The sequence below is a fragment of the Macrobrachium rosenbergii genome, chromosome 41 (genome assembly GCF_040412425.1).
Source record: "Macrobrachium rosenbergii isolate ZJJX-2024 chromosome 41, ASM4041242v1, whole genome shotgun sequence".
NCBI lineage: Eukaryota > Metazoa > Arthropoda > Malacostraca > Decapoda > Palaemonidae > Macrobrachium > Macrobrachium rosenbergii.
Window position 1 is genome coordinate 1848912 of NC_089781.1, and position 16252 is coordinate 1865163.

At 35.9% G+C, this 16252-nt stretch overlaps 1 protein-coding gene across 3 annotated transcripts in view; it reads left to right on the plus strand.

Moving 5' to 3' along the window:
- Nucleotides 1–16252, plus strand: part of LOC136826573 (patched domain-containing protein 3-like) — a 58326-nt gene that overhangs the window by 10827 nt on the left and 31247 nt on the right. For 2 of the 3 annotated variants that reach the window (XM_067083771.1, XM_067083770.1), the window contains 2 exons: nucleotides 8133–8262; nucleotides 9540–9659. In XM_067083771.1, the coding sequence (XP_066939872.1) occupies nucleotides 9606–9659 (54 nt within the window). In that variant the 5' untranslated portion in view covers nucleotides 8133–8262; nucleotides 9540–9605. Of the gene's footprint in view, nucleotides 1–8132; nucleotides 8263–8922; nucleotides 9030–9539; nucleotides 9660–16252 lie in introns of those variants that run through there. The other variant, XM_067083772.1, reaches the window with a different exon arrangement.

Genomic DNA, 16252 nt, shown 5'->3' on the forward strand with positions numbered 1-16252 from the left:
GATTTCCTCTTTCTTTCTTTGTTATTTCAGCACTCGGGTACTGTTGGTGCTGCTTCTTGCAGCCAGTTTCTCGTTCCTAGTGTTGCTTAGCCGGCGCGAACGACGAAATGTATTGATTGCATACGCCCAACCGAACCCTGCCTTCAGATAATCTTTACTGTGTATGTTGCAGTTACAAGCCAAATGTCTTTCTATCTACCATACTGGTAACAATAAATATTTGTAAGGCAACTTTCATGAACTGTGCTGCTTTGAAAATAGCTATTTAACCTTACAGACATATTTAGAGGCTTATATCACTTTTGTTTGCTGTCTGGAGAAGGGAGAGAGAGAATTATTAGCCTCAACAGTTATGATTCATAGGTATTAAGGGTAATAATTATAATCATTCAATGAAATTTACCGCAGTCAGATCCACGACAAAAAAAACCATGCCCGGATTTTGGCTATCTGTTCCTGTAATGACAAATGTGTTGACTTGCCTGACGTTGAATTAGAAAGTTCATTGGGCAAAAGAGAAAGTTGCTTGAGATGTATCCTAATCTCAGTTATATGTATGAGAGAGAGATTGGTGGCTTATCGTAAAAATTCAGGAACTTATCAATGTCATCGAAACAGCTATAGAAGTAGCAGTAACAGTTGTAGTATCGTCCTTAGTATTTCTGCCGGTGTCATTTTGTCCCAGTATGTCAGTAACTCCTAAAGGTATGCTGATGTGGCAAACACCGCCCCCCCCCCCCGTGCACACAATATGATGTCTCGTAGACATAAACATCTATTTTGAAATTTGTCGCGCTAACAGGATCACAGTGGAATGTATGCTAAAAATTTTTACTTCAGAATGATTCAGGCTACATGGTGATGTGATTTTTGTTTAGGACAGAAGCAGTGTGGATATCTCAAATTTTATTTGGGTACACTGATTGGGAAGTGAGGGCACAATGTCAAAACGGCCTATACGAACATAACTTGAGGCTTAGGCCTACCCGCACCGTCATCATCATCATAGAAGGAAGCTCATTTAAAGTCACATTATCAGCACCTATTGTAGAGTGCCAAACATGGAGAAAAGTCCGTAGACTTTTTGAACCGTATCCTTTGATTTACTATTCAAATGATGGAATTTGCTGTTGAAATGGCACTGTTTGGTCTAACATTAGTAGGTTTAAGGCAGTGGTGGTGTTTAGGATTTCCACATAATTTGAAGCGTTACATAGAGACATATTAGAGCTACTGAATTGTGAAACTCGTGTAACTCCAGCATTGATGACTCAGTAGCAACATTCTAATCTTGGTAATATTACGTCTAAAAGTGTTGGAGGAGAACCTGATGACCGTGTGAATATTCATACAAACGTATTTGAGACTTTGTAGGCACTGTAGCTCTGTGCAAGGAGATAAGCAAGCAGGTAGGCAGACGAACAAGGATGCATTGATTTTTTTTTAGATAAGCGACAGAGTGATTGTCATTACCTTCGGTTGTCTGGGACAAGCGACGCATCAGAGCTTGCATCGGACGTGACGTAATTTGTCCGCCAGACAGTTTTTTTTTGTCTGACAATTGGCAAAGACCTTAGAAAGATAGGAAGACTGTGCTGGGAAAAGACCGCCTTATCTTGTCCAGACACAGCTTGTGAGGTCGAGTGATACGTCATTGTTGTACCTCGTCTTCAGGATTTTTTATTTTTTTATTTTTACAGCTCATCGCTAAGTGATGTTAAGTGTATATCGGTGAAGAAGGTGAGCTGAATAGAAATAGGATCTTTCCTAGATAGTTACCCCATAAAGGTTTTAACCCGGGATGTATCCACCTTTGCGGCGTGTTTAATACAATCCCGTCGGGGATTACCGTAAAAACATAGACAAAGGACTGTAAATATCGTGAGGTTAATGACCCCAAGAAATATTAGTCCTAGATAACGACCCCCAAAACTATCTAAGAAAGATCCTAAATAAACAACGCTACATTTGTCGACAGGACGCCATAAAACTGAATAAAATCTCAGAGTACTAAACAGCCATCAAATAAGAATAATTTCCCCAGTCTTGCCTACGTATGTACAGTATAAATACAAAGATTATTTTCGCTACATTACTAATTTTTGATTTGTATTAATTATACTTTCTTGCTATGAAGTTTCAAACCCCATCTTTCGCCTAAAATAAAACAAATTTTCAAAAATCAGGAATCTTTAGACTAGAGAGAACAAATTTATGTTGGAAAATGTATTGACTTATTCAATCTCTCTCTCTCTCTCTCTCTCTCTCTCTCTCTCTCTCTCTCTCTCTCTCTCTTTTTATTGTCTATCTATTTCTCTATCTATCCGAACATTATGGCATTTCTCCTCCTACTGGCTGCTTGCGCTGGCCATGCCAACCAGATCGCCAATATTAAAGCATATAGAAGAATGTAACAAAGTTTGGAAACTTGAAAATTTTAGTGTTTTTGGTACTTTAGTGAAGAATCATTCCCTTGAATCGATGGAAATCTTTTATATAAAACCAGGTCTGAAACTTGACAATTCATCTTTTACCGTTTTTACTGTAATTTGTTTACTGCCTTATTTTTAACTGCAAATTTTTCGATTCCTTTTTTTACCCGCTGAGTAATTTACGTAGCCTACTATTGTAAATAAGTAAAGATTTTATCAGTTTTCTATATTATTGTCACTTTTATTTAGTTTTGCCAACCAATAAAGATTTTATGTTCTTTCGACTACAAAAACTGTTATGTATCTTTTAGGCTTGAGAATGCTATCAAGAAACAACGAAACGCGTCGCTAATAAAATGGGAAGGTTCTTTTCTCTCTCTCTCTCTCTCTCATATATATATATATATATATATATATATATATATATATATATATATATATATATATATATATATATATATATATATATATATATATATATATATATATATATATATATATATATATATATATATATATGTAATGCCTAAAGGTGTGTGTGTGAATGTAGATCACATAAACATCAAGTATTGTCAGTTTCAAACTATTTAGGAATGAAGATGTACGAGTATTCAAAGTTGTTTATGTTGCCCTAGACGCCTTCCTGAACTGATTACATCTTATCAAAACAGGAACTGTATATACAACACTCCACCACAAGGCATTGCAAGTAGCAAGTCTGGTTGCATTATCAGCGCATTTCCTTGAGACGTCGTGGGTAGTTTGGAGACAGACAAGGCTAGACACTGTGATGTCTTCCCTCCCCCCCCCACCCCCTCTCCCCAAGACAAGAAAAGGAAAGAGTGCAAAAAAAAAATAGCTTCTTTAGGGGAGGATAAAGTTTACGGTACACCAGAATAATTGCAGTAGTAAACTATACCCCGACCATGAGCGCTCATTGCAAAAATTGACAAATATACAATTTTATAAGTCTTTTACCTTTTAAATTTAGTATGCTCTATCATTTCATGTGTCAACAGTAGGACACAGTATATATCCCAAGCATATGCACTTGCACACACATTATATATATATATATATATATATATATATATATATATATATATATATATATATATATATGAGAAATATGCTAAATAATAATATATGTCATTTCTCTTTCCTTTGTATATTGCCTTTTATTTATATATATATATGTTTATATGATTCAGATACATATATATATATATATATATATATATATATATATATATATATATATATATATATATATATATATATATATATATATATATATATTTATTTATATAAAAGTTACAAACGTTCTATCAATGAAATAATATACATATATGTTACCGAAGGAATGTTGAAACGTCGGAGGTCGAAACCACCTCTTGTGGCCGATTTCGTTAATGAACAATTAAGTCCGTCGCTGGCCCAGCACAACGGTCTTATTATCAATTTCTCTTTCCTTTGTGGCACGTTTGCCTTTGATTGTATATGTATTCATGGTGATGTGTTCCATATATTATATGATTCAGATATATACATATATATATATGTATGTATATATATATATATATATATATATATATAAATAATTATATATATATATATATATATATATATATATACATATATAAATATATATATATATATATATATATATATATATATTATATGTGAGTGTGTGGGTATGAGTTTTCGAGTGCCCATGTTGTAGGGTAGTGTCGCCTTGGCATGTACGGTATATTGTGAATTCCTTCAACTATGTGTCATTCTTTCGTCAATGGCTTGAAATAAAGTTGAAACCAGTCAGGACCTACACCCGGTATTTTATTTCTTCATCTTTGGTTTTAAGTTTATATATATATATATACTGTGTATATATATGTATATATATATATATTATATATATATATATATATATATATATATATATATATATATATATATATATATATATATACTGTATATAAATAACAAACAGGAGGACGAAAAGGAGGTGATGCATATTCAACTTTATTTCCAGCCAACGTTTGAAAGCATGGCTTCATTATCAGGGCTAGTATACAAAAATAACAACAATTAAAATCAATACATAGGACTCAGTAAAATCATTAGTATTAAAATATAGATATTAAAACCGTAGCATAAAAGTTAAAACCAACCTAACGCCTCGAGAAAAGAAAACTGAGTGACCAAGAATGGTCACCAAAAGGACGAAGAAACATCTTAAGCTATAAACAGAGGGGCAGAGGAAGACTGACTATTCAAAGATGGAACCATTTGTTTGATGGTTAACGACTCGAGGATATGGAGAGAGGTTTCATCAGCAGCTTGCTCTAAGATTTCAAAATCGTCATAGGAAATAAAAGATTTGCATTGTTTACAATGTTCCCTTATGCTAGGAAACTCCTTACTCAAAGTACACCCTGTTCTGTGGCTAACGCCACGATGAGAGTCGACTCGCACTTTCAGCATTCTTTTGGTGGATCCGACGCAAGTATACTTTTAGACAACCAAAGAACGCATAAGGTTGGGGACAGTGTCTTTAAATCTAAAAAGAGGTCCAATTGTTCTTGGATTCCTGAGAACGAACTTGGGATTGAGACAGTAAAAGTATTTCTTTAAAATCTGCCTTAACGTAATTAAAAATTTCTCATTATTCGTAAAAGGCAAAGAAACATAAAAATCAAGTTTAGGTACTGTAGGTGCAGCACTTTTTGGCTGGAATTTACTCAAGAATTTTTTTAGATATTTCCCAAACAAAAGTTTTGGGATAGCAGTTATTCTGAAAATATTTTCTAAGGAACTCAACCTCCCATGAAAAGAGAGCCAGTCTGAAGAGAGAAAAGGCTCTGTGCAATAACATAACAATACTTTTCAGGTTAAAATTGTAAAAGCATGAACTATAAAAATTTGAACCAAGACCAGTATACGTTTGCTTCCGGAAGACAGAAGTGGAGAAGTGCTGGTTGGATCTGGTGATTAATAAGTTTAGGAAAGGAAGACAATCATTGTTTTCGTGTTCAATGGTAAATGTAATACTAAGATGGAGATTGTTAGCGAATTCTAAAACTTGTTCAGCAGCACCTTTACTTTTAAAAAGTAGGAAAGTATCATCAACATACCTATACCCATACCCATATCCATACCATACCATTCCCATACCCATATCTGTACCATACTCACACCTATACCAATACCCATTCCATACCCATACCCGTATATGTACCATACCCATAGCATACCGTTTGCCCGCTTTGACAGATATGTTCTTTTAGAAGAGTCTTCATCAAGGGATATAGCATACTTGAAGGAACTGAGTTTCTTTTTTCTGCAGAGCCGGTCTTCTAGATTATTCCAACAGAATTACCAGAAGGAAGACATCTGCAAGAATACATCTAAATATCCGACTATTTACCCGCTTTGACAGTTATGTTCTATTAGAAGAATCTTCATCAAGGAACACAGCATACTTGAAGGAAGTGAATTCCTTCTTCCTGCAGAGCCAGTCTTCTAGATTATTCCAACAGAATTACTAGAAAGAAGACATCTTCAAGAATACATCTAGATATCCAACTATTTGCCCGCTTTGACAGAGATCTTCAATTAGAAGAGTCTTCATCAAGTGACAGAGTATACTTGAAAGAACTGAGTTCCTTCTTCCCACAGAGCCAGTCTTCTAGATTATTGCAACAGATTTAGCAGAAGGAAGACATCTGCAAAAATACATCTTGATATCCGACTATTTGCCCGCTTTAATAGAGATGTTTTATTAGAAGAGTCTTCATCAAGGGACATAGCATACTTGAAGAAATTGAGTGCCTTTTTTCTGCAGAGCCAGTCTTCTAGATTATTGCACAGAATTAGCAGAAGGAAGACATCTGCAAGAATACATCTAGATTTCTGACTATTTGCCTGCTTTGACCAGGATCTTCTATTAGAAGAGTCTTCATCAAGGGACATAGAATACTTGAAAGAAGTGAATTCCTTCTTCTGCAGAGCCAGTCTTCTAGATTATTCCAACAGAATTACCAGAAGGAAGGCATCTGCAAAAATAGATCTTGATATCCGACTATTTGCCCACTTTGACAGAGATTTTCAATTAGAAGAGTCTTCATCAAGGGACATAGCATACTTGAAGGAACCAAGTTCCTTCTGCAGAGGCGGTCTTCTAGATTATTCCGACAGAATTACGAGAAGGAAGACATGTGCAAGAATACATCTAGATATTCAACTATTTGCCCACTTTGACAGAGATTTTCAATTAGAAGAGTCTTCATCAAGGGACATAGCACACTTGAAGGAAGCGAATTCCTTCTTTCTGCAGAAGAAGTCTTCACGCTCAAGGAGTTGGGGAAGAGGGAGGGGAGGGGGAGGAGAGGGACACAGACAGAAAGGCAGCCATACACACACACACACAGAAAGGCAGCCAAGGAAATTTAGTATATATATATATATATATATATATATATATGTGTGTGTGTATATATATGATGTAATATGTGCACGTATATGTTCCACATACACTCTGAAATGCATTGAGAAATTTCAACCAAACTTGGTATACATATGACTTACCATCTCGAAAAGAACACAGGGGGTAAGATATCACTAGCACCAAAGGTGCTATAAGTGAGGTCTGGTTCAGCCAGTGAAACGGGGTTGATTATGCCCGTAGACTTAGTAACTTTACGAATTTATCGTACCTAATTTCGTATACATATGACTTACTATCTGGAAAAGAATACTGTCGGAGTAAGACATCAATGACACCAAAGGGGGTGGGGTTTGAGAAGGGAGTGACAGAGAGAGAATGAGAGGGAGAGGAAGAGAGAGAGAGAGAGTAGAGGGGTGTGTTAGGGAGAAGAAAGAGGGAAAGAGACAGGGAGTGTTAGAGAGAGAAAGAGAGAGAGTGAGAGAAAGAAAGATGGAAAGGAAGTGAGAGATAGGGTAGAAGGGGTGTTAGGGAGAAGGAAGAGGGAAAGAGACAGGGATGGTTGGAGAGAGAGAGAAAGAAAGAGGGAGAGGAAGTGAGAGAGAGTAGAGGGGTGTTAGGGAGGATTAAGAGGGAAAAAGTGAGAGAGAGAGAGAGAGTTTGTCGGTTGTCATTCAGTTTTCCAGGGCAGCAGTGGGTTATCAGCTAGTATATATATATATATATATATATATATATATATATATATATATATATATATATATATATATATATATATATAATATATATATTACTACGTTCTGTGTTCTATTATAATACCCTCAAACATCAAATTATTTATGAGATTTTAAATGAAACAGAAAGGTAAATGATACTTGTAAATACAGCACCTCGTAATGAAATCGTAAAGTACCCTCTGTCCTATCGCAAATAAAGTTTCTAATGTCTTACGTAAAGCTTATATCTGGTATCACAAATCAAGCCAAAGGTTTACGTAAACGTGATCGAGAAGGATGCAGACTATCGCACACACACATATGATCTTCACAAAAACAAAGCAATGTCATATCACGTCTATTCCCATCACACAAGAAGCAAAAGCGTCATTTTCGTATCGACTACAAAGGAGCTATTTGATGAAGGAGGTCATTCCGAGGAACGGAAAGTATGACTGACGGTAAGAGATTTAACAAAATCAGTTGTGTGAATTTTTCCCTTTTTTTTTTTTTAGTGACAAAGATTTGTCTTTTTGCTAGGTTTGGAAGAATAGCCGCCTCATTTCCCTGGGCTTTCATCGCTGGGAGTTTGATAGCAACGGGACTTGCCTGCCTTGGTTTTCTCAACTTCTATGTCGAACGAAAGCCTGAAAGACTGTGGATTCCGCAGGTGAGTTTTTTTTAACAAGGGTAATCTTAGTAAAGATAAGGCAGTGAGAGAGGGAGAGATAGAAAGAGAGAGAGAGAGAGAGGGATTAGATACAAACGATGTAACCCTTATCATAATTTTTCATACTCAGTGTTGTTTATTCGTCATGAGTGAAGGCTGTCTAGTACTTATCGAAATCTGTGCCCCTAGAGGTTTAGTGCCGTCAGTGCACCTCATGCGGCGGTGCACTGCAGGCATTACTTGAGGTTCTTTGAAGCGTCCCTTCGGCCCCTAGCTGCAACCCCCTTTACTCCTTTAACTGCACCTCCGTTCATATTCTCTTTCTTCCATCTCACTTTTCACCCTCTCCTAACAATTGGTCCATAGTGCAACTGTGAGATTTTCCTCCTGTTACTCCTTTCAGACCTTTTTGCTGTCAATTTCCCTTCTAGTAGTGTATGACCTCATGGGTCCCAGCGCTTGGCCTTTAGACTAAATTCTACATCTATTCTTTAGCCTAAAATCTACATCCTATTCTATTCTATGTAAATTTTTTTTAGCACGTGTATATATATATATATATATATATATATATATATATATATATATATATATATATATATATATATATATATATATATATATATATATATATATATATATATATAAACTTTTTTCTTTATCTTCTGAACCTGGAGAATTTGACCTTCTCAACTGAGAGTTTATTTGGTACTTTGTACTGTTGGAATTGAACTGACTGTGCAACGACCCTTCCTCTGACTGTCCGCGTGAGTACTCGTTCTGAGCATATACATTATCATGATTGCATGCAAGCAAAATGCCCGTGTGTTTAGTTGCATAATACGGTTTTGACTGTCATGTCTTCGTTGCTTTCTTGCACGCACAGAACCTCAAAGCCATGGGTAGGCAAATAGTCTTGGATACCCATCTCAGCACATTTTTATATATCATACTTCTAAATTTATGCAAAATATACCCTCTATGCACGAGTATCTGTCTGATTTTCTTTGCATATATCAAGTGTAGGTCTGACTTCAAGAGAACTATATTCGAATTCTAAATGCTTACACAACAAATAGAGAAAAGGGATCGACAGTTCAGTTAAAGAAATAATTCTTTGTATCCATTACTCTGTTTCCCTTTCGAGAAACCCTTCGTCTGTGTCGCTTATTGTATCGTCTCTTGTACAGCTAGCGATTCTTAACTGCTTTCTTGAGAGAGAATGAAGGACAGTATATAAGGAAGTTTCTCAGCACCTCTCAACATTCTGTTTCCAGGGCTCCGACTACGTGAAGACTATCGATTGGCAGGAAAAGAACTTCCCCCAAGACCAGAGAGTCCAAATGATCATCTTCGAAGCAAAGGACAATGTTCTGACGGCCGACTACATCAGGGAGGTGAGTGGCCTATTATAACTTCTTTTATTTCGTTTAAAAATGGATATTTGTCATGTTCTATATTTTTATTTTATTTTGATGTATTTTGTTTGCCCTTGCATATCGTTTTGTTTTATTTTTCAATTTGATCTAGTAAACTGTTTTTCATCCCGTCGATAAACACACACACATACATACATATATATATATATATATATATATATATATATATATATATATATATATATATATATTATGTATGTATGTTTGTGTATGAGTATTTTTTCAAGAAATTAAAACATTTACTTGATAAAGTAAAAATAAAATGAAATGATAAACAAAGGAAAAAAATGTATTCAAATAAAATACGGTAATATAAGCCATGGTTACGCATCAACATTTCCATTTCCATTTCCATTTGCCTATATATATATATATATATATATATATATATATATATATATATATATATATATATATATATATACTTATATAAATGCTGTTTATGTATGTATGTATGTATATATATATATATATATATATATATATATATATATATATATATATATATATATATATATATATATATATATATATATATATATATATATATATATATATAAGCAACATGCAGCTGTGCCTCCAGTGAAGAACAAGAAAACGGACACTGACACACTCGTGCTTTAGCGGTTGAATCAGGGATGTAGCTGCTGTGCAAGACACTTCCACAACATTAGCCACATCATATGCCTACTCTGGAGACCTGTCACCGGAGTACCAAATTCACCTACGTACACTGGTCTAGTCACATCTGCTTTACGCAAACTTGCGTTTGTTAGATATAAAGGAAATTTTTTTCCAGCACCTCTTCCATTCCGTCTTGCAACACTTAATAGTTCTTCCTCTCCTCCTTCCTCCTAATACTTTCGTTATACACTTTCAGGCATCCCATCGTGGTACTTTTTTCTTCACAACAAAACCATCTCAAAACACTCATCCATCCTCTTTACTAATTATTCAACTACTGCTAATCTCCACATTCTTCTTATCCTATATATACTGCAGAAACAATCCAGCCCAGCTGCTTCAACTTTTTTCCTTTCATTCGCATTCATCTTCTCTTCACTTCCATAAAGGAGCGTTGACTCAAAAGTCTTCTCATACACTCTCACCTTGGCTTCCATTGAAAATCCAAGTCATCTCCCAATCTTTTGCTGGCAGGCTGCTACCTTTCTTGCACCACCTATTCTATGACAGTTCTTACCACCATTGATTTTACTTATTGCCAAATACCTATACAAATCGACTGCTTCCATTTTTCCACCATTCATATTAATGTACATTGCTCCTTCTTCCCCATTTCAAGTTACACTTACAACCTTATTCTTGCTTAAATATACTCTCAAATTTCTCATCTTGTAAGCATTTGCAAACATTTCACCAGCTTCTGCAGTTTCTCTTCACTTTCCCTTATCAGAACTGCATCTCCTGCAAGCATCAATAATTCAATACTGCATTCGTAATCCATTTCCTTATCCCACAACTTTGCACCTACATCTGCTATTCTTCCTTTGACTGTTTGCATCACTCCATGCACAAAAATGGAGATGAGACTTGAGTTACCCTTGTCTCACCCCCAGTCTTACACCAAATCAGACACTTCCCTTCTAAATCTCTTAAAACATACGATGTTTCCGTCATAAAAATCCCTAAAAACTCACAACAACGCATCTTCTAAACCTTGCATCTTCTGCTCTCTCCAGTGTACTCTCTATCAGTTCTGTCACAAGTCTTTCGGGGCCCATGCTGTTTCCTTGCACTCTCCAAATTTTCACATATTTTTCACAAATATTGGTCTTCACGCCCCTTCTTTGCCTAAGCTAACCCAACAGCTCTTCCATCACTCCCTTCTGTTATTTTTCTTACTCTCTCAGGCAGAATCCTACTATACACCTTCCCCAGTGTACTAAGTCATATTACATTCTGTAACTCTTAAAGTAACCTGTATCACCTGAACCCTCATACAAAACACATTTTTTTTTTCACCCATTCTTTTAGATATTTTCCCGCATCTAGACCTCTCTTGAATATCCTGGTCAGCCACTCAGCCAAGCTGTCATCACTGCATCTCCCTTGTAATCCCTTCAGCTCCATGTGTATTTCCATTCTTTGACACCTTAACTGTTCTCAACGTTACATTAATTCCTTCCACCTTTGCGTCATTCAGCTCTGACTCTTTTCTATCTTTAGAATTTAACAAATCTTCCAAGCGATCATTTCATCGCACCAGGAATGCATTCTCCTCGTACAGTGTCTCCCTATATGCATGCTTTATTCCGAAAGCCTTTACCTTTTTCTTTGTTTTCTATTTCTCCTCTTGCTGTCGTTACATGCCATTTTTTCCTCTCTTACTTCTCTCTTGAATATTTTATCCATCCCACTGTTTTTATGTACACAATTTCCCTTTTGTCTTGCAGTTACACCCCAAAAATCTCTTTTTGTGGCCGTAGCAAGTACCTACATACACTGTATAATACGCTCAGGGGCTTCATATAACTCTACGGGATTTGCAGCGATATGTTGGTTACACATTCCGCATTATAAAATATTATACTGTACTTTGCAGAGCTAAATCTTGGTGGGAAACCATTTAAAACACAAAATGTAAATCAAGGGGGCGTACATTTTTTAAAAATAATTAGCTGAAGAAATTTCTGCACGATACTATGAGATGGTAATTATTACAGTTCTGACCGAGGTAAACTTCGTTTCTTGATTACTGGCATTAGACAAATGATGTAAGCTGTTACGATGAACAACTATGATCCTCAGGTTACGTGGGTCTCTTTTATATTTCGTTCTTCCCATTCGTGTCGTATTTTACTTAGGCTGTTGTAAATGTGGTACAAAATGTCATCTGTAAACAAGTTTTATATCTATTAAATGAATAATATTATTGTATTTCTGATGGTTTTAATTTCTTCGAAGTTTTTTAAGAAGTCAAAATATTTATTGATTATATTAGTATAAATAACGTGATAATTCTCTAGTGGGCGTGGAAAAGGAAAGTCCTGTTTGCTGTTATTGCCCATGGAAGGAGAATCTTTTATCGAATACGTATTCACCCTCTGTCTTTAATAAACATACATAATAATGTTGGCAATCATTACCTGCAATATTATTCTGGTTCTATCTACCTTTTCTCCTTACACGCACTTTGAAAATACCCCCGTTCCTCCTCTCTCTCTCTCTCTAAGAGTCAATGTTACTAACAAGTTCCCCCATCTCACACTGTTCGGCATCTCCTGTCCTAATAAGCTTCTCTTCATCAGATTATTATTATTAATTTTTTTTTGTTGGGGGTGTTATGGGCCCACGCCCATCAAACATACACTAATCTCTTAAAACACAAATGAAGTCACAAACGACCAAGTCCACAATAGGTGGAATGGCCGCAACAGAGTGTACAGAGATGGAATCAAGGAGGATAAAGTAAAACCGAAAATAAAACCTTAATATTTAATACAAACTTTTAGAAAGAAATGACCACTGAGCCTCTTACAAAATACATTAAATAAACACAAAAATCAACCACACACTGAAAACATCGAATAAACACACTTACACCAAATTAAGACAGACTATGCAATTACACTTTAAAGAGAGGGCCCTGAAAGTAATAGAGTGTTGAAAAGACAGAATAACCTAACTTGTTACAGACTAAATGTTTATAAAAAAAAAAATAAATTGCTTCCCTTAAGTTGAGCTCTAAACAGAAGAAGTGGCTAACGCAGCCTTCAAATCACTGGTCGAGGATAATAATATATTTTCTTGAGACCTTACCAAACGTAAGAGAGGTCCCCTTGGCAAGGAAATAACTGGACAAAGGGCGCAGACTGATTAAATAATCACTTTTACGTCGCAAGACGATCAACGGACACGGCCGTCCGAAGGGGGCAATCACACCTTACCAGTTGGCAGAGAGGTCCCCTTGGCAGTTTTACTGGACCAAGGGCGTAGCCTGACGGAAAAATCAATCTCCCAAAGGAGAACAGAAGCAGCAGCTGTAGAAAGGTATGTATTGCAATCCAGAGATAATCCAAAGATCAGGCAGGCTCTCACAATGATAATCGTCCAGAAAACAACTCTCTCCGTCCTCGAGAAACAGCGCCGAATACAGCTCCGGACGAGAAGCCAAAACCACACGTGAAAATAAAACAAGCTCATTGTAATTAAAACTAAACAACAAGTCAGAAATGTCGGGGAGGAGGAAACAGGGTCATTACGTCCCAAAAGAATAATTACTGCCAAAGTGGCTTATTCAAAACAAATTAATTTACGTTAAATTAAACACATACTGACACCTCCTCACCCAACAAAAAAAAATTTTCCACAAGAAAATTTTTCTACAAAGTATTGAACTTAACTCAAAATTCAAAGAAATATATAAAAATGCTAATATCAAAAACAAACATAGCAATTCAATCTATATGAAATAAAACAGGGACAATAAGAAAAAATTCAAGTCCAATGACAGAACTCAAAAGTGATTGAAAATACTATATCACATTGCCGGCCAAAAATAGATTAGTGGCAAAAAATTTTGTACCACTTTCAATACAGTCAATAGATATCAAATCTTAACCTTAATATTATGACTTAAAACTAATACAAGTAAATAATTTATAGTGACCACGCCAAAAATAACATCAGTATCAACATATGAAGAAATATGGTAATATCCCCATGAACTCACAAGTGGAGCGGTGGGCACAGGTTAGCAGAACAGCAATATTAACAAGACTAACCTATTATTAGACTAAACCTAGATAACCAACAACCAAAAATATAAATCGACCACAATGGGGCTAGTGTTACCGCAACCAAGGTCACCACTCATACACCAGCCTGTAGCGCCTAAAAACGGCCGTGCACAGACCCGTGAGCCCGTGACCTGGCTAAATTATTCTGAAAACACAAATATCAGTCAAACAAAAATAAGGACCAAAACCTTAATAAATTAACCTTAGCTTAGTCTAGGTCACCACTCATACACCAGCCTGTAGCGCCTAAAAACGGCTGTGTAGTGCTACAGACCCGTGAGCCCGTGACCTATCTAAGCTTTGTAAAGAAAGAATTAATGTGGACCATTGGCACAAATGAAGAACAGGGACATAACAGTATATGATTAATGATTCATAAAAACTAACAATCAATCACCAAAAATAAGAAAAAACGTAACACACCGTTCACATATCCATGATTTTACGACACACTCAATATTGTGGCCCTTCACAACACCTTCCAATAATGCCTCTTTTCACTCCAGAGAGCGTCCTTACTCAACACTATTTGTTTTTGCAACTCACTGAGTTTCAAAGAGCGTCTTTTCACTTCACTTCACTCAGTTTTAGTGCCTCTACACTTCAGAGAGCGTCCTCACACTAAACGGGTTTGGGCCTTAAATACACACATCATTAATGGACATATACAAGACAATGGTAACACCTTAAAATTAACCTGGACATACACAAGACAATGGTAACACCTTAAAATTAGCCTCCACCAATAACACATACTAAAATAAACAGAAATCAAAAGTACCCTTAACCACTCTTAATCAAAGACGACACCGAAGAAAAACCTGCAAATCACGACATTTAACATCTTAATCTTAAGTACTTAATCCTAAATTATTTCATAAACAAAAACACCTGACACAACATTATTACAACACACCTGAAACCTGTACATTCAATAAATTTATAGGATTAATCAAATCAATTAATATAAGTATATACAAAACAGGTTTTTACGAAGAACAAAAAGGTTTTTCTCAAATCAACCTATCGATCAGTCACTGATGCGTGATAGTGCATCAGCGACAACATTACTTTTGCCTGGAAATGTGAAAAGCTAAAATTCCATTCCTGGAGCAGGAGGCTCCAACGCATCAACCGTTGATTTTTATTTCTAAACCTGTTCAAGAAAACCAACGGATTATGATCCGTTAATATTTTAATTTGAGTCCCTGTAGAGGATAAATATACCTGAAAATGATTAACAGCTAAAATTAATCCCAAAGTCTCTTTCTACAGTCGAGTATTTCCGTTGTGCCGGGGATAACTTTTTTGGAGAAATAGGCAACAGGATGAGATACTCCATGAGCATCTTCCTGCAACAAAACTGCTCCAACCCCAACATCACTCGCATCAGTAGCAAGCGAAAAAGGAACGTCAAAATCAGGAGCTTTCAAAATAGGGAAATTCATTAGGACCTGCTTTAACTTTTCAAAGGCATTTTGGGCATCATTAGTCCATACAAAAGTCACATTCTTACGTAATAAATTAGTCAGGGGCTCAGCGATATCAGAAAAATTCTTAACAAATCTACGGTAATACCCTACTAAACCAAGGAACTTTCTGACATCCCTGCGACACTTCGGTATTTCAATATGTCTAATAGAGTCTACGTTTGCCTGTTTCGGAGCCACTTTCCCAAATCCTACTTCGTGACCTAAATATACAACCTTTGCTTTGGCAAACTCACTCTTTTTAGGTTTATAACCAAACCAGCTTTCCTAAGTACCTGAAATAAAGCCTTAATACGTTTAA